Source organism: Pongo abelii, chromosome 14 (genome assembly GCF_028885655.2).
Source record: "Pongo abelii isolate AG06213 chromosome 14, NHGRI_mPonAbe1-v2.0_pri, whole genome shotgun sequence".
NCBI classification, from domain to species: Eukaryota; Metazoa; Chordata; class Mammalia; order Primates; family Hominidae; genus Pongo; species Pongo abelii.
Genome location: NC_071999.2, coordinates 115,278,213 through 115,303,997, shown reverse-complemented (window position 1 = coordinate 115,303,997; position 25,785 = coordinate 115,278,213). Strand labels below are relative to the sequence as shown.

General features: G+C 39.3%; 1 protein-coding gene across 9 annotated transcripts in view; it reads right to left on the bottom strand.

Annotated features, from left to right (window-relative positions):
- Positions 1-25,785, bottom strand: part of MYO16 (myosin XVI) — a 717,368-nt gene that overhangs the window by 156,403 nt on the left and 535,180 nt on the right. For all 9 annotated transcript variants that reach the window (XM_054529223.2, XM_054529222.2, XM_054529219.2 and 6 more), the window contains one exon: positions 4,893-4,968. In XM_054529223.2, the coding sequence (XP_054385198.1) occupies positions 4,893-4,968 (76 nt within the window). The remainder of the gene's footprint in view (positions 1-4,892; positions 4,969-25,785) is intronic.

Here is a 25,785-nt window from a genome sequence, read left to right as displayed (position 1 = left end):
AGGACCTGCCTTACTTGGTGCACCAGTTGCTAGGTGAAAGAAGTGTCCTTTTATTTAAAAAACAAAACAAAACAAATAACAAAAAACACAGTTAAGCTGAAAAGGTAAAAGCAAAATGATATATTTTCACGTTTAAGTTATAAAAATCAAATAATTGTGAGTCCATATTCCTTTCTTGACACCTCAGGGAGAAATTAGAGCTCAGATGAGTGGATTTTGGATTACAAATTTAAAAATCTCAGGGAAAACAATGTATGTGGTGGTTAAGGGTCAAAAGGAATGTTTCTTGTGTTACTTATATCTGAATGTAGGCAGTTTTTAAGCCTAAGTGTCCTTTCCTATAAAATAATGATGACAGTACCTACTTTGAGAATCACTTCAAAATTAAACTGTGAAATAATGAACATAAATCACTAGGATCATGCTTAGCCAATCAGACAGTTGGCAACATTTTGTGGCAAAGCGTTTAGTTTCTGCCTTTTCCACACTCAAATTATTTTGCCTGCCCGGGTGCAAAATGAGGGTGACATAATATATATCTGTAATGCTTTCCATTAAAAAAAAATCCCTACATTAGGTAATAAACGAACAGGAAAGCAGGAAGAACTGTCAGGAAAAGGAGATACAATTATGCAATGCAAAAGGGGCCCTGTGATGTTGGGATGAAATTAGAGATAGCAAGAGAAATCCATGATTCTTAATCAGAGTTACAGATCTATGCACCGATATGTTATCTATACTTACATCTTAAATGTTCAAATTCCAAAAGGTCCTAAAAGCAATCATACACCAGTAGCAATGAGATCACCCAGCCTCCAGATCTTGGAGTTTCTGAATACCATTCTTTTCTAAGATAAATCAAGGCTTCCTGAACAAATGTCTGATTCTAGATTTGAGGCAAGGTGAATGATTCTGGAACATTTTTGGAAGGCCAGAATGTAAGGCAGTGTTAAAAAAAAAAAAAAGTCAGGAGACTATGTCAAAAAGAAATAGGAGCTAGCTTGAAGGGGTTCTTACTGGTCAAGTCTTAAACAATTTTAGCATCAGTATAATGATAGTAATGAATCATTATTCATTGAATAACATAAGAATCCATAAGCATACACTCATAAATAATTAATAAAGAAGTGGGAATTATTATAGTAGAATGCCACTGTTTATGGAAAGATGGGGTAAGAAAATCAAAATTTTGCAATCATGAGAAATAATTGATTTAGGCAAGAATCATGAATGTATGTAAAACTAATGGGTAAAAGTTTGATGAGGAACAGAATATTTACATAGTCTCAAAGTGCTTTCTCACAAATTACTCATTAATAACAAAGGGAAAACAGCAAGCTTTATGTTAGAAGAAGCTGAAGAGCACCACCTTATCACAGTGCTCATGGTGAACCTGTTTCAAACCGTGACTGCCTCCGAATGTGATGTGCCGAGAAGGATAACCCACTACCTCTTGGGACTCTTGGCCAAAAATTCATAACCTGCTTCTAATATAAGGAAATAGCAAATAAACTCAAACAGAGCGATTTCTACGAATTAACTGGCATTAAAAAAATGTCATGAGAGAGAAAAGCTAAAGAATTGTCTCAGATTTAAAGGAAAAATGATAACTAAATGCAATCAATGATCCTGAATTAGGAGAAAATGTCCATAAAAGACTAATATTAGTGGGACAATTGGTAAAACTTTATATGAATTCTGGATTAGATATGAGTAGTACATCGTTGTTGAATATTCTGATAATTTACTGAAGTTATGTAAGATAATGTCCCTTCTCAGGGTGGGCACCAAAGTATTTAGACAAGAAGAGGCAAGCAACTTACTTTCAAATGATTCAGAAAGTAAACACACACACACACACACACACACACACACACACACACACACACGGGACAAAGGAAGGAAAGAGGAGAACAAAAGATGGAAGGAGATAGAAAGATAGCGAGAGGGTAAAAGGTAATGAAAAAAATGAATCTGGGAAGAGGATACCTGGGAGTACTTTATAATAATTTTGTCACTTTAAGTTTAAACCCACTTCAAAATAAAAAGTTAAATGATAAATACATAATAGTATAGCCAAATTAAATAAATAAACAATTATTATTTATATTTATAGCAGGTCTATGTATAAGTGAACCCACAGATAAGCAATGCAACATTTTATTCTTATAATTGAGAAAATGCCTCTAATAAAACTGAAAACATTACTGAGAAGGTAGGTAGTGCAAAAAAAATTAAAGAGAAAAATAAAAAAGATTTAAAAAACTGAAAACATGAGACATAAATATGGTCCAAAATATGTAACTGACCCAGTTTTGTATTTTCCCTGAATCGTGTGGTCAGGTTGCATGAAGATATAGCAAGACCCATGTCATTCTATGGACACAGGGAGATGCCATCATGCTTTGGGACCCTAACGGGAGAGCCCTGACCACAGCTGAGCACATGGCAGGAGACAGCAAGTTCCTCCAGGACTTAAAAGAGAACTCTACTATCCATTTGCATTTGCCTCTTAAAACCCAGCAAAAGAACTCCTGGTGAAGAGGCATATTTCTCTTATTGGGATTACAAGGAGTCACTGACCACAAACCATTTTCTTCATGTCACTCTATATAAATACTGAGAGCGGAAGTGTCCCTCACTGGGATCTACAATCATTGCACAGGGTTTTTCTACCTGTAAAGTGGGATAACCTAACTTATAAGCAAGTGTACAGAGACACACAGAAAAAAAAAAAAGACTCAATAATTATTAACATAATTGACAGTAAATCCTAAATTTTCCTAAATCCTAAAATTTTCTATTCCTGTGAGCAGAATTAGAAGTCTGGAGTTTGGCTTTTTTTTTTTTTTTTTTTTTTTTTTTTTTTTTTTTTTTTTTTTTGCCTCCTTTTGAGTGAAGTAGACTTTACTTCTAATCTTAGGCACAAATGAGTGTATTTGCTGCGTCTCTCTATGAGCTGTCTCCAAGCTCCCTGACTGTACCTGGTTAGCGGTCTCAGAGACTCAGCTCTGCTTGTGTACATTCTACAACAGACCTCACCGTCTTCCTCAACTGGGAGCTTTTTGATGCTATGAAAATTGAATTAGATAATATAAGCAAAGTACCTGCAAATAAAAATTATTATTTATGAATTGCAGTTGCTTTTAATAAATATGTACAAGCATCAAAGTATTTCACAGATTCATAAAACATGACGGCAACCACAAATATTTTGCTTTTATGATAGAGTGAGTGAGCAATCATGGCTCCTGAGCCGAACATGGCCCACTGCCTGTTTTCATAAATAAAATTTTATCAGAACACAGTCACATCCATTTGTGTTGTCTACAGCTGTTTTTCACATTATAACAGCAGAGGTGAGTAACTGCAACAAGAATCTGATGGTGCACAAGGTCTAAAATATTTATTCTCTAGCCCTTTACCAAAAAAAAAAAAAAAAATCTGACACCTCCTGTATAAATACAAAAGGGTACATTATAAATTCTGTCCTTTTGCTCAGAAGCACCTACCTCCTAAAGAATAAAAAAAGACTCAATTATTTTCTTTCCTGGAACTTTTTTTTGTACAAATTTACATAAAAGAATGATTTTAAAATATAGGGACTCTATTAAGATAAGCAGACTAGCCATCATATTTTCATTCTAAATATATATATATATACATATATATATACATATATATACATATATATATACACACACATACACACACACATATCCTATTACCATGAAATACAAAAGTAAAAAAAGCATTGTGTAAACTTTTAAATACATGCTATATATTGGATCTTTATAAAAGATATGGAAGTGCATTATAAATAAAAGTGCAAATAATAGCACACTAAAAGGAAGATTTTCCAATGATAATAAATAAGACCAATTCCTTCCGTCTTCATAATGTTATTCCTTGTTTTTTTTTTTTTTTGTTAGTTTTAGCTAAGAGAGCTCACAAAAAACATAAGTTCTGAGAGGCAAGCAGAACAATCTTCAGTGAAAAACAATGTATTACAGCTGTGCTGCTGTAATTTGAGGCAAATATGTTTCTCAAACCAGAAGTGATATAGATTTCTTATTTTCAATGCTAGAGCATTCAACTATTTCACGAAAAAGCTATCCTGTGCTTCTTTTAAAGATGAATGACTATTTCATTTATAGCAACTTAAAGCATACAAGATGCAATGTTTTAATTCACTAAAAGGGGTATTAGAAAAATGTGAATCACTGCAGAACTGCTGTTAAGAAAATAATTACTAGAGACAGAATTATGTATATATACGTATGAATATACATTTAATAATCACATATATACATTTTGTATACAGTCTTGTATATAGTGTAGAATTGTAGTAGATACATGCATATAAAGTATTAATGCTCACTAAGTAGAAGGATCCTATAAATTTAAACTTACATGTGTATGCATATACATACTCCTTCTTTTTCTACTCCTCCTACATAGTGAGCATTAATATTTTATAACTGAAAGTACATAAGAAAAAAATACCACCCTTAGTTGTGCTCCAGAGTCATCTTAAGTAATGAAATTCTCCCTGTTGTGGCTTAAATAACGTTGGAAGCCATACTCATCTTCATTAGTCTTCACAGAAAAGCTTTTCTATATTCAACCCACTAAAGTAGTAAAGGTATTTTACATTTCTATCTGCTAAAAGCTTAGTTAAATTATGGTTTCCATTGGACTCCAAATTACATTGTAGCCAACATATAGTGCAGCAAGACCCATTTCTTATTATTCTGGGCATTAGAATGCAAAAGGCATTTCAATTATGCTTTAGCTGGTAGCATATTTTATAGGAAAATATTCAGAGATAAAGAAATAACAGATGCACGGCATTTTAACCAGTGTAGGGCAGGAAAAAAAGATCAACTTACTTTTCATTACAAATAGAAGATTCTGTGAAAGGGAGTCTTTATTTTTTTCAATCGCCCCAACAACATCATACATTACCTAGAATAAAAGAAAGCAGCATAATTACTAATGATTAAACATGACTGTGAAAATAAATTCCTTTAAAGGATAACTTGACCCAGGTGAAGTTTTAAAATATTCATAAAAGAAGTATCTTCAGGTCTTACAGTTCACGTTACATGCAAGTTCAAAGCTATAATCTGCCTGTTCTCATTCTGTACATTAAACAAGGGAACCCTCTTCTGTTCTATTTTGTGAAGGTCTCCTTTGATCGCCAAGTTTAAGAGCAAATAGTGATGGTTCACATTCATGTAGTCTCCTTCATTCTTAAGGACTCTAACTTGCTCAGAAAACTCACTAAACCAAGTAAACACACTTGCGAAACTTTGGGAATGAAGTGTGATTTCAGTTTGAGAAATTTAATAGTCTCCTAATTTAAAAAGTTCTGCTTGAATACTTAAATAATTAGTACTCTTAAGTCTTTACAATTAAGAACACACAGGAAACAATTAATTCTGGATTTCTAAAGGGCAATTTTCTTCACCATAGGTGACTTATGAATCAATTAGAACGATGTTATAATTTTATCAGCATACTAGTAGAAGCTGAGAAACTTGATCTTTGAAGACTGAAATAGTTTGTTGTCTCTCTTAGTGTCAACTAAGTGTGAAATCTCAGTGGTCTGGGAAGCTGATCAGCCATACACTCTTTAAAAGGCTTACTTTTGAAAATAGACCATGGTCAGTGTGTCATAGTCTGTTCTCTGCCCCGTGTGGACCGGGAGTGGATAACGGGAGACACAAAACCAATGAGGCCTCTATACTCCTAAGCAAGAGTGAGCAACAACCAAGAAAGGGGGTGAGCACCCGCCATGAGGGAGGGCGAGCACCTGCCGTGAGGGAGGGCAAGGATCCGCCGTGAGGGAGGGCGAGCACCCGCCGTGAGGGAGGGGGAGCACCCGCCGTGAGGGAGGGGGAGGATCTACCGTGAGGGAGGGCGAGCACCCGCCGTGAGGGAGGGGGAGCACCCGCCGTGAGGGAGGGGGAGGATCCGCCGTGAGGGAGGGGGAGCACCCGCCGTGAGGGAGGGGGAGGATCCGCCGTGAGGGAGGGGGAGGATCTGCCGTGAGGGAGGGCGAGCACCCGCCATGAGGGAGGGGGAGCACCCGCCGTGAGGGAGGGGGAGGATCCGCCGTGAGGGAGGGCGAGCACCCGCCGTGAGGGAGGGGCAGGATCCGCCGTGAGGGAGGGGGAGCACCCGCCGTGAGGGAGGGGGAGCACCCGCCGTGAGGGAGGGGGAGGATCCGCCGTGAGGGAGGGCGAGCACCCGCCGTGAGGGAGGGGGAGGACCCGCCGTGAGGGAGGGGGAGGATCCGCCGTGAGGGAGGGCGAGCACCCGCCGTGAGGGAGGGCGAGCACCCGCCGTGAGGGAGGGGGAGCACCCGCCGTGAGAGAGGGGGAGGATCCGCCGTGAGGGAGGGGGAGCACCCGCCGTGAGGGAGGGGGAGCACCCGCCGTGAGGGAGGGGGAGCACCCGCCGTGAGGGAGGGGGAGCACCCGCCGTGAGAGGGGGGAGGATCCGCCGTGAGGGAGGGGGAGGATCCGCCGTGAGGGAGGGGGAGCACCCGCCGTGAGGGAGGGCGAGCACCCGCCGTGAGGGAGGGGGAGGATCCGCCGTGAGGGAGGGCGAGCACCCACCGTGAGGGAGGGGGAGGATCCGCCGTGAGGGAGGGGGAGCACCCGCCGTGAGGGAGGGCGAGCACCCGCCATGAGGGAGGGCGAGCACCCGCCGTGAGGGAGGGGGAGCACCCGCCGTGAGGGAGGGCGAGCACCCGCCGTGAGGGAGGGGGAGCACCCGCCATGAGGGAGGGCGAGCACCCGCCGTGAGGGAGGGGGAGCACCCGCCGTGAGGGAGGGCGAGCACCCGCCGTGAGGGAGGGCGAGCATCCGCCATGAGGCAGAACTTGCGTCTGGCCTGAAGGAGAGTGCGCCTCGCCCATGCGGGAGTATAAGAGTTATGCCTGTGGGCATTTGAGTGTCACCCATGAGGTAGTATGGATGGCTAATCTGAGTTCTTTGGGAATTTTGTCTAGAGAGCCCAGAGAGGACTAGATTCTTTGCAGTGAATGGATATTAGACAGAGACAGCAGAAGAAACTATGAAGAAAGGGCTGTGCAGACTGTGGAAGGACCTGGAAAAGGTGGGTGATCCCTGATGCAACTTCCTTTCTATAGGCTTTTATATTTGCATCTGCCACAATGGGTGCCTGATTATCTCCACCTTTCCCATAAAGGCTGAGTTTTTATTCTTTGCTGTTACAAGGTCCTAAATAAAACAGAAGTAATAAGGCATCCCACACATTCCCAGGTTTTCCAATAAATTTGGGTCAGAAGACCAGCTGAGCTGGGGGACAATGCCAAAATGTTAAACTACTTTCAGGTACAAGTAAACCATTACCTAATTATCCAGTTTGCACTTGTGCCACCACATGGCTTAGTGATACTGAAATGTGAGCTACATATGATGTGACACACCATACATTGTTAAATGTGAACAATTTATACAATCTAGAGCAATGGTTCTCAATCATACCCTCCAGGGGACACTTGGTCGTTTCTGGAGACATTTTTCCTCTCACAACTGGGGGTGATAGTTGGGCAGAGATGTTGCTACACATCCTTGTGTGCACAGAGAAGCTCCCACAGCGTGGAGTTATCTGGTTATAAATGTTCATAGTGCTGAAGTCAAGAAAACTCCATCTAGAGGCTTGGCTTCCCTATGCCTTCCTGAGTTTGGAACAGCAGTGCCCAGCAAAACCATGGAGGAAGTCAACAGATCTTCAGAAGCCACCTGGAGCTATGTGGAATTAGGCAAGTCATTCAATGTTCCAGTGCTGCAGTTTCTTACTTGGTAAAATGAGAGTAAAAATGCATTACCACACTGTTAATATTGTGATGTAACATACATGAAAGTTCTTAGGGCCAGGCACGGTGGCTCACGCTTGTAATCCCAGCACTTTGGCAGGCCGAGGTGGACAGATCACCAGTCAGGAATTTGAGACCAGCCTGACCAATACAGTGAAACCCCATCTCTACTAAAAATACAAAAATTAGCTGGGTGTGGTGACAGACGCCTGTAATCCCAGGTACTCGGGAGGCTGAGGCAGGAGAATTGCTTGAACCTGGAAGGCGGAAGCTGCAGTGAGCCGAGATCGTGCCATTGCTTTGTAGACCAAAAACAAGTTATTTGAAGTATAAGGGGTTACAAATACTGTGGGTAATCTCTACAAAGTCCTACTGTGTTATGCTTTTACCCAACCATGCTCACATGACTTTAGTAGTTATTCCAATTCACTTCTAGAAAATTAATGGAAGTTGAGATAATTTCTTCTGGCATACTGTATAACAGGTATGATCATCAAATTCTGTGAGTATCAATGATTCGTTTTTCACTTTATTCCTAGCTTCCTCAAATGTCATTTCAGTTACATCAAAAAGGACTATGCATTTACTAAAGATCTTGTCCAAATGCCTCCAATCATATCCTTCTCCATGACTTTGAGTACTTCTGGTGCAAATATTTGGAAGTACCTTACCTCCAAGATATTCAAATCCTGACTCTCATCTCTAATAGCCTATTGACGTTATTCTCTTCCACTTTCTAAACATGCTTTTCATTCCCACTGGCATCTCCCCTCCTTCAATTCACCCATAGTTTCTAAAGCAACGGCCTATTTTGACTTCTTTCAGGTCTCAAGAAAACCTGAAACTTAGGGCTTAGCATTTAAGTAGCAAAAGCCACTGATAAGCTGCCACCATTTTTTTTTCATCATAGTCAGTCATTCCTAATTGTAGTGAATGACATGGTCAATCATCGGATCTGACTGTAATTCGGTATCATTTGCATCTGCCACAAATTCATTCTGACATCTCAGATGGACCCTGTCTGGCTGCTAAGAAGTTCCCCGATTCACCTCTTGATAATGCCACATTACAATCCTCACAGTAACTGTTAGAAATCTTTTTGCCTCTTTTCAAGCTTCCAGCCCCAGCCCAGATTGCCTCATTCTCAGAAGATGGCCATATTTCTTACTTAAAAATTCAATACTCTCTCACTTGAAATCTCTGAATCATTCATTCGTCCTTCTCTCCTTCCTCATGTTCACTGCTGCACGTTATGTAGATTAGAAACCACGGTGCCATCTGGGATCCCCTCCCCCAGGACGGCTCCCTGTCATCTGCCAATGGCTGCAGCTTTCCTCTCATTTTCCCTTCAATCCCTGCTTTTTTATATTTACTATCTTCACACTAGTAAAAACCAGCACTTATTATTTTGACAGACAAATAGTCAAAAAGGCTAAGTACTGGCCTTTTTACATCCTCACTTTAATGCAACACTGCTATTTGATGCATATATTAAACTGAGAATGTCATTTCTCCTGTTCAGAACCTCTGACCCTGTCATACAGAATCCTCCTCTATATAGCCACAATCTACAATTCTAGCTTAGTCTCTGCCTGGAAATCCGATGATTTCAAATGAAACACACACACACGCACACACATGCACACACACGCACAACTGGACCATCAGAGTTTCATTAAATACATTTCTTGCCTATCTTTGTTCATGCTATGGGCTTGTTTTTTGATGGTGCTTCCAAACTTCCCTGGTAAAACTGCTACCAAGTGCCTCGAGGACAATGACTACACATTTCTCAGTTCTGTCTCTGCAGCAGCCAGCACAATGCCTTGTCTATTGGATGCAATCAATATTTATTTGGTGAAATGGATAGCAAGTTTTGGTTATACTGTAACTAAATATAGCATAACACTGTGCTGTCATTTTTATTTAAGATAATGCTAACTAATCTTTCACCAGCACAAGATAATGTTCTTTGGAAAGTTCTCATACATGGCACCTGGTTTACGTGGATATCTAGAGAAGATGCTGAAGATCTTCCATTCAAATTAAAGTAAAAAAACTCCCATTCGGAGACTTCAATTCATTGTTACCTGGGAAAATGCATTTAACATCCACATACAACGACAAACATTTGCTGACGGCAGTTTGATTTTTGTAGGAAGTATAGTGTTTAGTAACTCTTTTTTTATTGCTAAAAGGACATTTGTATGAAGTTAATGAATTGTGAAGCAGGTGAGCTTACTTATTTTTGTGATATTAGACAAGCTCTTTAAATTCTTTGAGTCTTTCTTAATTTGTTAAATAATATTACCTAAGGGCCCTCCAACTTTAAACACCTTTGACCCTATCCGTAAGATATAGATGACCAGTACTGACAGAATTTGAGTTGACAGATGAACACAAATATTAGAGACTATGCAAATAGCTTATACATTTTTTCATAATAATACAAATAATTGATAATATATTACATAAAATTGGCATTTGTGGATTGTTAACACATGGTTGCAAACAGTGTTTTGTTGTTGTTGCTGTTGTCTTTTCCTGGTGCTAAATTTGGAATCAAGTATTCCCTCCGGGACATCTTGCAAATTTTTGTGAAGAGAAATGACATGGAGACCATCTGAACTGTAAGGATTCACAATAGCACACTGTGTGATTGAGTATTGGATCAACCAATGTTTCTAGGTATTTCTAGTGGACAGAGCCAAGTAATTTAAATACACAACATAAACATGCACACACAAGCATGCACAAATACTTTTCTTTTCCATTTAAAGATAAAATACTACCCGATTCCAAATTAGGTCTTTTAACCGTGATACTTTCCTTGATCAGTGAAGTTTCATATTGGCCTTGTCAAAGGCAATTTGAGGGCCCAGCCCAGTGGCTCACGCCTGTAATCTCAACATTTTTGGAGGCCGAGGCGGGTGGATCACTTGAGGTCAAGAGTTCGAGATCAGCCTGGTCAACATGGCAAAACCCTGTCTCTACTAAAAATACAAAAACTAGCCAGGTGTGGTGGTATACGCCTGCAATCCCAGCTACTCGGGAGGCTGAGGCAGAAGAATCGCTTGAACCCAGGAGGTGGAGATTGCAGTGAGCCGAGATCACGCCACCACTGCACTCCAGCCTGGGCAACAGAGTGACACTCTAGTCTCGGGAAAAAAAAAAAAAAGGCAATTTGAAAATCGAAATAAATGATGTCCATTTATGCCCTTTATCGTATCTACATGTATCCTGTTTCTATTACCTTTAAATATTTTTAAAGTTTTAATTTTGAATAGGTTTAGATTTGCATACAGTTGTAAGAAATGATACAGATAAATCTTGTGTACTCTTTACTTAATTTATTTCAATAGTAACGTCCTGCAAAACTATCACAACCAGGATATTGACATTAATGCAGTGAAAATATAGAATATTTACATCACCACACGGATCCCGGATGTTGCCAGTTTATAAACAATTTCACTTCCCCAAAATCAGTTGAGTCTCTTTGTGTGGTTCTATTTCTGCATCCTTATTCCGTTCCATTGACCTATGTGTAATATGCTTTAAGGACGTTAAATGGAGAAGGTTAATTCCTCCCACTTCATTCTTCTTTATAAACATTGTTTTAGCTATTCTATCTTCTTTACCTTTCAATGTAAATTTTAGAATGGTATCATTTATACCTTTATATCTACAAAAATTTTACTGTGATTTTGATAGGAATGCAGTAGCCTATATGTCAATCTGGGGAGAACTGACTACTACTATGCTAATTACTATTAAATTGACACTATATTGTCTTCAAATCTATAAACATGAAATGTCTTTCTTTTTATCTAGATCTTTAATTTGTTTTATCAGCATTTTGTGGTTTTTGCCACACAAGTACCCTACTTTGTTAGATTTACACCTAAGTATTGCATTTTTATGAGCAATTGTAAATGTAATTGTATTGTTCACTTCAATGCCCATTGCTAGTATACAGAAATACAATTGATTTTTTGAATGTTTATCTTGTGTCTTGTGACCTTGCTAAACTCACTTATTAGTTCTTTGACTCTTTCCTTTCTTTTTTTATGGTAGATTTCTTGGGATTTTACACAAAGGCAATTATGTCATATATAAATAGGCACAGGTTTATTTCCTCCTTTCCAATCTGTTTGCCTTTTATGTCCTTTCTTGCTTTATTACACTTGCTAGAACTTCCAGCAGCCTATGTTAAGAGTGGTGAGAGCAGACATCCTTGTCTTGTTTCTGATCATAGAAGTAAAACATCCAGATTTCACCCTTAAATATAATATTGGCTGTAGGATTTTTGTAGAAACTCTTTATCAAGTTCAGGTTATCTTTTCCATTCCTATTTGTCTGGGAGTTGATTTTTATCATTACTGGATGTTAAATTTTATCAAATGCTTTTTCTTCATCCTCTGATATAATCATGTATTTCTTCTTCTTTGACCTGTTGATGTGATTGGTTACCTTGATAGATTTTTAGACTTTGAATCAGCTGTGCACCCCCAGAAAAAGAAAACAAAAACCAAAACCATTCTTTTTATATATTGCTAAATTCTATCTGCTAATATTTTAAACATATTTTTCACCTATATTCATGAAGGATGTTTTTTGTTTTTAATTTTGTCTCTCTCTCTCTCTCTCTGTGTGCGTGTGTGTGTGTGTGTGTGTGTGCGCTACTGTCTGTGTGGTTTTTGGTGTTAGGATAATACTTGCTTTATCAAATGAATTAGAGAGTATTCTTTTCTATTTTCTAGAAAAGATTGTGTAAAGTTGGCTTTAATTTTCCTTAAAACATTTGGTAGAATTCTCCAGTGAAACAATCTGGAATAGGAAGCTTTTTTGAGAGACTTTAAATTACAAATTCATTTCTTAAAAGTTATGGGGCTATTCAAATTGTCTATTTCATATTGGGTGAATTGAAGTAGCTTGTGTTTTTTGAGGAATTGATCCATTCATCGAAGTCACAGAATTTATGTGTGAGAGCTGTTGGTAATATTCCCTTTGTATCTTTTTGATGTCTACAGGGCCTATAATGATTTTCCTTGTTTTATTACTGATATTGGCTATTTATGTAATTTTTCTTTTTTCTTTGTCACTCATATTACAGGTTTATAATTTTTATTGGTGTTTTCAAAGAACCAACTCTTTGTTTCATTGATTTTCTCCTTTTTTTCTAATTCTATTGATTTCTGCTTTTTTTGTCATTGGTTTCCATTTGCTTACTGTGGTTTATTTTGCTCCTATGTTCCTGAGATGGGAGCTTAGATTATTGATTTGAGATTTTCCCTATTTTCTAACATATGCATTTAGTGATATACATTTCTCATTCAATACTATTTTAGCTGTGCCACACAAGTTTGACATGTTGTACTTTCATTTTCATTAGGTTCAGCATATTATTTTTAATTCTGTCAAGATTTCCCCTTTTATCCATGGATTATTTGGAAGGGCACTGTTAAGTTTCCAAGTATATGGAGATTTGGCTGTTATCTTTCTGTTATTGATTTCTGGGTTGATTCCATTGTGGTAGGCAAACCTACTCTGTATAATTTCAATTCTTTTGAGTTTGCTTAGTTTTGCTTTACGGCCGAGCAGATAGTCCATCTGGACACATGTCCCATGAGTACTCGAAAAGAATACGAATTCTGCTTTTGCTGGTGGATGTGTTTATAAATATTGAGTAGATTCTATTGGTGATGGTGTTGTTCAGTTCTCCTGTACCCGTGCTGATTGCCTATGTCATTGTTTTACCAATTGTTGAGAGGAGGGTGTTGAAGTTTCCAGCATCGCTTTCTGCCTAGCTGGCTCCTTCCAGCACTCAACAAGAGAAGGAAGGCACAGCCTCACTACTGCCTTGTCAGAGTAGATGTCTAGGTCCCTACCCAGCCTCCTCTGATATGCAAGAAGAATGAATCCTCATTATTGCTGGGTGAAGATAAAGGCTATACCTCTCCACTAAGCCTCCAGTCATTCTTCCCTGGCTGTGGGATGAGCAGTGGAAGGGGCTGAAACACTTCTTTACTGCTTCCTACATAGCCTTCATAAATTGGGTAGTGGTGTATTACCTCTGCACAGTGCTGGAAGTCCTAACCCCCTACCAAGCCTCCTTTGATATTATCACAGTGGCAGGGAGCTAGGAGAAAAATATCCATTTAGAATCTTAGCATAGTACTAAGATCCTAAATAAACCTATGCATTGAAAAATTGTGCACAGTAAAAGGAAAACTGTAATTTCAATAAATATAACGAAAAAGATTCTTTAAAATTTTGGTTTAAAAAATATAACAAATTTGATTCTAAAAAAAAATTATAATCTGGACTAAGATAGCCCAAATGTTTTCTTTTTGTCTTAAATGAATACAAAGCTTTGTATTCATCAGGGTTCTCCAAATGAATAGAACCAGTAGTATGGTATAATATATATAGTCTGAGTTATTGGCTCACATAATTATGGGGGCTGAGAAGTCCCACAATCTGCCATCTGCAAGCTGGAGACCCAGGAAAGTCGACAAGGTAGTTTGAAAGCCTGAGAGCCAGAGAGCCAATAGTGTAGATTCCAGTCTAAGTCAGAGGGCCCCAAATCCAGGAGTACCAAGGGCGGGAGATTGATATTGTAGCTCAAGCAGTCAGGCACAGAGATTTCAACCTTCCTCCACCTGTTTTCGCTATTCAGGCCCTCAAGGGATTGGGTGGTGCCCACCCACCCTCTTGAAGCTGGGGAGGGCAACATCTTAATCAGTCTACTGGTCAAATGCTAATCTCTTCCCAAAACCCCTTCAAAGACACCCTCAGAAATGATGTTCAAGCAGCCATCTGGGCATCCCATGGCCCAGCGAAACCAACACATAAGTTAACCATCACAACCTGGGAGTTAATTCTGAAGAAAAGATGGAAATGGAAAACAAAAAAATCTAACTTGATGATCGATCATGTTGGATCCCTGATAAATCCTCACTGTCTACAGAAAAACGTACATTTTGCCTAATTAAATCCTTCGCTTTACAGCATTTTCCCATTTTCCCCATTGTACTCTGCTCTTCACTTTCCTCTACCCTACTAACAGATTCCTCCCTTGCCATCACTGCTGCCTTTCCTTTCAATAAACTCCTTTCCAGCTTCTCCAGCAACCAAGGCCAACTCTGCCTTTCTAGGCCCAAGTCTCTGAGAGGCATCAAGCTGTTGTGAAAAGTGCATTGGCCTTGCTCAGTGACACACCTTCTGGAGTCCAGCTTCAACAAGTCCCAGGGCTTGGGTAACCAGGGCAAGTTACTAAATTTTCAAGGCTTCTCATCTACAACACATAGGCAGTAATGCTGACCTCTCTCTCTAGCTCTTTCTTTCTCTCTCTCCCATTCTCTCTCTTTCTCTTTCTCTCTCTGTGTGTCTCTTGGTGGCTTTGGAGATAAATAAAAAGGCTTGTTCCTACCTACCTTTGGATAGTTTTTACTATAGTTTTCTCATGAATATCCCTAATTGATGTTTCTAATGCTCACCTGTACCTTCTTCTTTGCCGTCTTCCAGGGTTTTATACATGACTTACTTGAGAAGGACTCATGGCATTACCTAGGTAATCTGTCTTGAGGCTGCTAAATAGGCTGCCTCCCAATAAAAAGCTTCTCATTCGAGACCCATCATTGTCTCAGGTGAAATTCATTGACAACTTATGAAGGAAATGCTTCCTAAGAAAAGAAGTCTCCCTAGAAAGGAGAGCCCATTAAACTTATCAGCATCTATACTCAGCACCCGGACTTCCCTGATGGCCACCGCCTCCAGCATCAGGAAGGGGCAATATTTGTGTAGAGAAGAAACAAAGAAAAGCTGCAAAACAGTGCAGACAAGGCCAGTGGGCTCCTGGGCAATTCAAAGGAAAGTGAGGCTCAGAGCCTAGTGAGATGGAACCATTTCTAGGAAAGAAAAAGCACTAAGGAGAAACCCAGCCTGTATTAGAATTCACCTAGAGCTTTGTGAGTCTGGAGTGACAGACAAAGGTCTGCTCTCTGCTGTGCCACTGGGGAGAGCAGGTTGATGCTGCTGGAGGAGCGGAGAGAAGATTTTAGGTCGAAGACTCTCCAGGGTCACTCAGGGCAGCTACTTGGCTCACGGCCTTGCTAATCTTTTTTGGTTTATTATTTGTGGGATGAAAGGAGAAAAGCATGAAAGTAGCCAAAGATAGAGGCTGGGTTTATGCCTTCCTTTTCCCCACTCTCTTTACATAACTGATCTTCAGGCTTTATGTATTTATTTTTCCTTCTCAAGATTGGAAGACAGGATTCATGCAGTACATGGCAGCGTCTCTCATGCATGTAATAGAGAAATTTATATTCATGCGACTCAATATGGATCTTTAAGGAAATTGTCATGTATTCAAAATTTCCTTTGGAATGATTTTGTTCAATAAAATAACTCAAAAGAAAACTTAGCATTTTGCTTATGCTGCGGCAGTTAGCAATCCTCATTTAAATGCTCCAGTGTGGATGCCAAATGAGGGGTGCAATATAAACTTGAGAGCAGTGACAGTATGCGGCTTTTTTGGAAGTACTTGCTGTAACACTCCAGCACTGCAATAAATACAATTAAAAGATAAATTATGTCATCTATATATGAAAAAAGGGGTATAAAACTTTCACCATGTCTGTGACTCAAAATTCATCAAGATACTGAGTTTCCTGGCTCCACAAAGAGAACAAAAGTTACAAAATGCCAAACCACATGGATTTTCTTCCTAACTGAAGGGTGTCAGGCTCATGCTTGGCTAATCACCAAGGAAACTGAAATCCAAAGGCAAGAGAGCGCCACAGAAATAGCTCTATCCACCAACACTGGATTTTAATTCCCTGAACTGAAAGCAAGAGCAATTGGCTTACTTCACCTTGTTAAAGAAGGTCCAAGGGTTGGCTGGAGCTGGGGAATAGTGAGTTCTTTATGTCTGCAGCCTCATTCCTCGCTGTGCCTTGTACCGAGTGAGAGAATAATGCAAAACTGTGAAATGTGAGCACCTACTATGTGGCTAATAATTTTAGTGTCTCTCAAAATGTGCTTTCCAGATTCCCTAAAGGAGAATATCCTCTGGTGTTTAATAAAAATGGAAATGCTTTCAACTTCACCCCAGACCTCTTTAGTCATTATTTATTGGAGAGGAATCCAGGGAGCTGCATTTTAAACTTGCTCCCCAGTTAAGTTGGATGCACATTACGTATGAGAATCACAGCTCCAGCTACTAGGAGCTTAGGATGCTCTGTTAACTCAGTCCTTCTATGTGGTGCTGGCAGGTGAGAAAGAAGCATAGGAGCAGGGTTTGCAGGAAGTAACTGCTCACAGTGCATTTTATTTTATTTATTTAATTAATTTTTTTGAAGCAGAGTCTCACTTTGTCACCCAGGCTGGAGTGCAGTGTCATGATCTCTGCTCACTGCAACCTCCGCCTCCCAGGTTCAGGCGATTCTCCTGCCTCAGCCTCCTGAGTAGCTGGGATTGCAGGCATACACCACCACGCCTGGCTAATTTTTGTATTTTTAGTAGAAACAGGGTTTTGTCATGTTGGCCAGGCTGAACTTGAACTCCTGACTTCAAGTGATTCGCCCGCCTCAGCCTCCCAAAGTGTTGGGATTACAGGCATGAGCCACCATGCCCGGCCTACAGTGCATTTTAAATAAAGAAACACAGTCCTTCTGAGAACAGCCATTAGAGCAGATATTGACGTATTTTTAAATTGCTGATAAGTTTAAGATGAGATTACACTATAACTATACTCAAGGCTAAGCTATTTTCTTAGGGGAGTTAGCATTTTTTGAAAAGTTCTTGTAGAGGAAAAAAAACTTTCAAATACTTTCATCTAAGAGGATAGCAATCAAGTGCAGTATTTTTCAAAAATCCCTGGTTATTGTGACACCCTATATATGCCATATATGGTGTTGGAATTTTGGAGAAAATGATATAAAAATGAGAGCGTGGTAAAGTAAAAGGAAACAATAGACCAAGGGTTAAGAAGAAGAGATTCTCATTCTATTATAGTTTCTGCTTCTCAACCTATAGAAACACTCATGGGCCACATGCTGGGATAATTAATTGTGGGAACATGACAGTCAGCTTCTCTGAACCACAGTTTCTTATCTATTTAATTGAGTTTTGATCTCTGGCCACTTCACACTAAATTTTAATGATTTTATTGATTAGCATAATCCATCAACAAAACTATTATTTTAGGGGGCTAGGAATGGCTTATATGTAAATTTAGTAAATGGGCATCTACTTAGATTTTCAGATTGCCTTTCATATGGCTAATATCAAAGGTTATTAAAATATCATCATTGGATTGAGGAGGTTATCAGGGTTAACAGACTAGATTTTTAATAAGCCAAGGAAAACAGCAGGGGCTAACCTTTTAAAAATATTTTGTAAAATATGTTACATGTTGTATTCATCTGTTTTCACACAGCTGTAAAGAACTATCTGAGACTGAGTAATTTATAAAGGAAAGAGGCTTAATTGCCTCACAGTTCAGCATGGCTAGGGAGGCCTCAGGGAACTTACAATCATGGCGGAAGGCAAAGGGGAAGCAAGGTGCCTTCTTCACAAGGCGGCAGGAAGGAGAAGTGCTGAGCAAAGGGGAAAGAGCCCCTTATAAAACCATCAGATCTTGTTAGAACTCACTGTCACGAGACCAGCACGGGGCAAACCACCCCCATGATTCAATCACCTCCACCTGGTCTCTCCTTTGGGGATTACAGAGATTACAATTCAAGATGAGATTTGGGTGGGGACATAAAGCCTAAGCATATCATATACATTTATAAAATTTGGAATGTACTAAAAGTAACAAAATTAAAAATTATCTCTAATTCCTTTTTCCAGGGGTAGCCAGCCTTAACTTATATGTCTGTATCTATCAACTCTAACTTTGTCTAGGTATGCACTTTCAAGAGACCTGGACTCTGCCACAAATTGTGCTTTGTGATGTCTTTCTTCTTCAAGGTATGCCCATTTGCTCTCGGATGAATCTGTGCCCTTTTCTGCCCTAAGATGCATTGAGGCAGTGGGGTTCTCAGCCTGGCCTTCCAGATAGGGCTACACCCCTAAAAGCACTGCAGAAAATGACAAGGCAGGAGGAGGGTCCAAGTTTTGGTAATTATCTTCCTCTCCTACAAGGGGTGAATTTCCTCCCTGATTCCATTTTTGTCTTGCAGCCCACTTTTCATAGCCCAATTCTTCCAGAGTAGTGGCCTTGTAGAAACATGTGGCTTCCACCTCCTACCCTCAGCTTCTGGGCTCCAGAGGTAACTTCTCCTCCCATGATCCTTTAGCCTTAGGTAATGCAGCTACTTTCTGCTGTGGATAATCTCTAGATCACTTCAGCATCCCTTGTCTGTCTGCTTAACTTTTCCTGGGGAATCTATTCCCTGTAATCATTTTCTGCTCCTTGAAAATTTAGTACAGTTTATTCCTGAGATGGAATCCTGATGGACCTCAATGATCTTTCATTTTCTTGTTTTGTCTACTCTGCCTTGTTGCTGACAGCTGAGAAGCTCCTTCCTGCTACGTAGCTCAGGAAAAGACAGGGATACATGCTGCACAGCACTGTTTAAGACCCCTAAAGAAAGATAATGGAGCTCTTGAAGGTATAAAGGAAAGCAAAGAGAATGATGTGGGACGACGAAGTCTGACAGATCGAGGCAAAGGGTTGAGAATCATCCATTGTAGGAGAACTGTATGTGAAAGGAGAAGCCATCTGAGCTGCAAAATGAGTATTGTGCACAGAGCCCAGTGGGTCTCAGCATACTTGTCAGTGGTGCACTGCCTCACAGGCTACAGAACGGAGAGATGAGAGGAAACGGAGCCCTGGGCAAAGGGTGAAAACATGGATGTTGCCACTCTTCAGCTCCCTGTAATTCAGTAAGTGCACACACCAATGCCTCTGAAGAGCAAAACCATGGTGTTATGTCCCTAGGTGGGCCTTTAGGGGCATTGTGTAGAAATTCACTACTTAGATCTCTTATAAATACGCCTTAATTTTCCTTCCCTATTACTCTTACCTAGCGAAGATTATCCATAATTTACATGTAAATTAGAGAATTATATGTAATTCTCTGCATTAAAATTAGAGACTTTTCTAAAGCTTGCACAGGCTACCTTGTTAGGTATGTTAAGGTCAAATCAAATGCTAATTACAGTATCTCACATATATCTTAAATATATTTCTGATATTGAAATTTACATTTCCATGTAGTTAAAGTGCTAAAAGTTAAAGTTCCTCTAACAAAGCTACCCTCAGGTTAGACATTTAGGAATATCCAAGACTACAGCATGGCTAATATGCATGTGTGTCTGTCAGTAGTGGTATTTGATTTATGTGTGTGCCTGCCCATCTATCTAGCTCTCTACTGTATTTAATTCATACACCAAAGTCTACATCTATCAATCTATTGATCTTGTGCTCAATTGGAGTACACAATAGTGATTGCTTTATTGCTTTAATAACATCCAATTGTGGACATAAGTGCGTTTCCACGGTTTCTTCCTTTGTCCTCTAAGTCAAGAGAAGGGAGGCTTCATGGGAACCTTCTTACACCTTTGCCTTGTCCCACTGGCTAGGGAGATACTGTGCACTGGCCTTTGGCCCTGGGAAGAAGCACAAAGGATGGGGATATGTGCGATGATGCAGGAGGGATAGCGGCTTCTGCTGCAGCGGCCTGAGCTGTTCTGGGCCAGCACATGAAAACAGAGACCACACCACAGATGGAGGTTTTGATAGCGAAGGATATGGTGGTAGGGCTTCATCTGGTACCCAAGCCAGAGCTGTGTTAAATCCTGCCAAGAGACACATGGGAAGTTGGAAATTATGGAGTCCAGTAGAGAGGGTCTATGTGGAATCAACCCCAAAACCAGGGTCGAGGGGGAGCAGCCAGCCAAAGATGAGCATCACCCACACCTGGGAAAGTCGGTCCCTCTAAGAAGCCCAGAAAAGCACCTGAGTGAGCGTTAGCTTTGCACACGTGAAGCACAGTGTGCGGGAAACCACATTGAAACAATGCACATCAGAAGAGGCAAAGCGTGGCATGAAAAGGAAGAAAAAGGGACTTTCTAGGCCACCGTACAATGTCTAGGCAGTATCTGAGGCATGAAGAGACTTCACTTTCCATTAAATCTGTTGTTTTGATGATTACAGTTCTTAATTACTGAATTGGGTCTGTGAGTGCCAAGTAAAGCAAATAAATGACATTGTATGACTAGAGAGAGACCAGAAATATCACTGGAGCTGCCCAAGTTTTTATCTGGTTACAAGGAAAAAACTAATCTTGCTGAATATATTTTAAAAAGCAATATAGGCCCAAAATATTAAAGAATCTCAATTACATCTTCTGAATTGTGTCTGTTCTACTACCAGATATGTGAAAAACAAAAATGTGAAAATAATTTGGAAGTTCTGGTTTTGAAGAGAGAAAGCAAAATTTATTCTTCAACTATGAGAAATAAGCTTGGGGATAGAAATGTTTAAAAGGGATCATTTATGCCCAATTGATAAGTAGAGCATCCATCAGTGCCAATAGTTTAGGTCTATTATTAACAAATCAAATCAAAGTAATCACATTTAATTTTGAAGAGAGTAATCAGAGAAACAAAAAAAACTAAATGAATTAGAGGCAGTCAATATTCCTTTAAGTAAAAATATTCATTCACTAGCAGTTTGGGAGGCCAAGGCGGGTGGATCACCTGAGATCAGGAGTTTGAGACCAACCTGGCCAATATGGTGAAACCCCATCCCTATTAAAACTACAAAAATCAGCCGGGTGTGGTGGTGGGTGCCTGTGGTCCCAGCTACTCAGGAGGCTGAGGCTGGAGAATCGCTTGAATCTGGGAGGTAGAGGTTTCAGTGAGCCGAGATCGCGCCATTGCACTCCAGCCTGGGCAACAATGAGACTTCGCCTCAAAAATCAAATCAAAACAAAACAAAATTCGTTCATTCCTTTATTCTTTAATGATAATTAGTACTCATTCCATCAATTAGTGCTGAGGGACTACTGACGTAGTCCAGAGAACAAGGAGGGTGATGTGAACTAGAGTACTGAGATAAGAAGTGGAGTATTTGGATTGAGAGTTAAATAAGAAAGACAGTAGCTTGTACTTGGTAATTAACTGGGTGTCTGGTTTTGCCATTAATTGAAAGGGGGGACAAATACAAAAAATCAGTTTTATTTATCTTCTTTTTTACTTTTTTGAGGTGAGTTGAGAGAGAAAGAGTGGGAGATGGGTAGGGAGTTTAGTTGACTTTGCTTCTGTTGAATTTAACATGCTATACTAATAGAGATATTAAAAAGTCAATATGCAGCCCACAGCAGAAATAGACTGGAGATCTGGGAATCATCATGTATATGCAACTGAATCTTGAGAGTCGATAAGCTCCCTGCTCTGAGAAACATCATCAATATTCACAAAATGAAAGTAAATTCATACATCCATCAAATTTATAATCCCTTTCTCTATCATGTTATTTATATGATGCAAAAGATAATCCTTAGGAAAGAAGTGGTTGGAATTAAATTTTTAATTAAACTACTTTTCTGGTGTTGGAAGTGGTGATAATTTAAAATGCAAAGTTTTGAGATAAACCCTTGAATTCAATATACCACAGAATATATGTGAAGACTGGATTTTAGCAAAATAAATAAGTGATCATTTTCAGCAAATATAAATGTGTCCAATTATTTTCCCTGCCTGGTTTCAGCTTTCTATCTGAGGTTTGCTGAAAAGAGTCTCAATTTCTTCTGTAGTGGTAAACTGATGTCTATATATCATCAATATTTATAAGCAACAGCTTCTATTCTTTTACTTCCCCATTAAGTGATTCTATCCACTAGTTTTTTTGTTTTTTTTTTGCTTTCCTTCTGATTCACTTTAAGTTGATGAATACTAATTAACAAAGAAGGTTATTAGGAACAAATAATAATGTTGTTAAGAGTCCCATCTAGATATCTAGAAATCTGTATATGGATAGTCCCTTGAAATTGACACAGCTGAAATTTATGAATGTGCCTCATTGATTCCTTTATGAAAAAAATATACCAACTAGCCATAAACTATCAATATTCTGAAAAATCTAAAGTTTTATAACTTTCTGTCAGCTCATGAAGATAAAAGAATATATTAAATATGTGAAGAAGTGGAAGATTCTCTAAATGACATATTACTTTTTGTCTTAACGAAACCTAGGTAAGAAAAGGTAGACCATGCCTCCCACACAATACTGCCAAAGGTGAAATTCATGTCAGCAGTGGAACACCAGGAGCCTGGTAGAGCTACTTTTTATTTTTCAAAACGCCTGCTCAAGAGGTGAACAAATACAGATGTAAATTAAGTTCTTTCTGTGCAGGTCAAAATACCTTTGTCAAATAGCTTTTAAGAGTATCAGTTTGGCTTAGACCAGACTGATTTGATTGTTATGTCTGGGGATTCTGCCTGGAGAAAAGGAGAGAAATGAATGAAAACTGCCCTGTTGATTAGTTCATGTTCTTTGTTTTTTAATTTAAAAGTTCACTCTCAGAGTCTTCTTGGGTACAATGTGTCCCCCACAAATCTCCGGGGAGATAAAGGACATGTTATGAAAGGTGTTCCTGACACAGGTGGAACTGAGAAGCTCAACAGACATCCCGCAAGCATGTTATATAAAAATGTTTAAGGTGGGAGGCCGAGGAGAGTGGATCACCTGAGGTCAGGAGTTCGAGACCATGGTGAAACCCTGTCTCCACTAAAAATACAAAAAATTAGCTGGGCACAATGGTGGATGCCTGTAATCCCAGCTACTTGGGAAGCTGAGGCAGGAGAATCACTTGAACCTGGGAGGCGGAGGTTGCAGTGAGCCGAGATTGTGTCTTTGCACTCCAGCCTGGGCAACAAGAGCAAAACTCCATCTCAAAAAAAAAAAAAAAAAAAAAAAGAAAAGAAAAAATGTTTAAGGGCAAAGGGGTTGGCTTTCATCACTAGATGATCTAGAATCAACCACAGCATCAATGAGACAAAGATCTCTACTCAGGGACCTGCATTACAGCATAAATCTAAACAATAGGAACATTTCAAACTTAGTTTATTCAAAGATAGAGATACGTTATTTTTAAAGAGAAGAAAAAAATCTACGTATTTTACAGATGGGCTACAAATCAGTGACTTCATTCTTTTCCTCACGTCATTTCCATCAACAACGTTTTAGTGATATGATTCCCGTAAAGGCCTGTGGAAATCACTGACATAAACAGTAATGATCAGGGCCTACGTGTCTGAGATTACAATTTTATCTGTAGGGTTGTGGTTTAGAGCTACAACGAAGGAATCCTGACAAATACAATCAAAATCCACCCACAGAAAGATGCATTTGCAAGCACACTAGATAAGGTGGCTGTAAGTTTTTATGCCATCATAAAATTACAACTCAGAGTATGTATATAAATTGTAGAGAATGTTCTAATTTTATAAGGGGAAACCATATGGAAAGGATCTTTTAAAATGTGCAGTAACATTTCACACATCTGTATGCCTGATTAAAGTATTAGTTACAAAACTAAATGGTAAAGAATATACATTTTTTTTTACAAAATTCCCTTCAAAGGGAGCTACTCATCACAAAGCATCCCAAATATTCTGTGAAAAACAAAATGTTACATTAACATAAACTAAAACATTTTGTTTTCTGTTTTCTCTTTTAATATTGCAGTTGAGAAATATCTCAATTTTCTGTATTTAATACTATATTTAATTTAATTTTATATTATACTATATTTTTATATATTTTTTATATTATATTTTAATATATTTAATTTAATACTATAGAGAAATATCTCAATTTTCTGTATATATCTTCCACTGAAGTCTTTCAAGTGTCATAAGAAGGGCCAGAAAATACCGTAATATAATGGGAGTGGTTATACCTTTCCTATCATCTACTAAAGTGATACCAGTAACCGTATGTATATAAAAATAAACATTCTAACATGACTTTCAAAATATTACTTTATATAATGTGAGCACTTTTATAAGATGAAAGAATTGACTCTTTTTTTTTTTAAACAAATCAAGGACACTTTACCACTTACTTTAGTTGAGCAACTCAATGGGGCCACCAATATTCTCCTCTGAATATATGGCAAAAGTTGACTCGATAACCCCTGCAATATTTTCTGGTCTTCAATATCTGTGATTGATGAGTGCAAAATGTTATGAAGTACTGTTTTATTCCTGCACTGAAGACCTTCAGCCATTGTTGGGGAAATAGATGACTCACATACTTGAAAAAAATGAGTAAAAATAATTTTACCTGCATTTATTGCTTGTCCTGTACTTAACCTTCAGGACAAGTTTATGAGGTTCATAATTATATTTTCTTTAATGATAAATATCATGGTGTGGCAACTGAGGGTCCTTATCCTCCTCAAAGGCACAGAGTAATGGAGCTGGAAATCAAACCCTGGCCAGCTGGGCCCCAGGCAGGGATCCTGCCCTTTCCACCCTCCTTCCACTATGCCACATGAATTCTATGAGCACAGACAATAAACACATTAGGAATGTCACCCCACGATGTGGTGAAGAGAGAAAAGCACAGTGAACTTGGGGAAAATAAGACACAGCGTTGTCACTGCTAGCCTGTAGTGGCTTGCATAGTGTATCCTAAAATTCACGTCCACCCAGATCAACAGAATATGACCTTATTTGGCAATAGGGTCTTTGTAGATGAAATTAGCTAAATTAAGATGCGGTCCGGCTGGATTAAATCTTTGTGAGAAGAGGAGAGAACACACAGAGGGACAGGGCCATGTGACGGAGGCACAGATTGGGGTGATAGGTTTGCAAGCCAGGAACTGGGGTCTGTAAGGCAGGAATGCCAATGGCTGGCTACCACCACAAGCTGGGAGAGAGGCTTGGAACAGCCTCTCCCTCAGAGT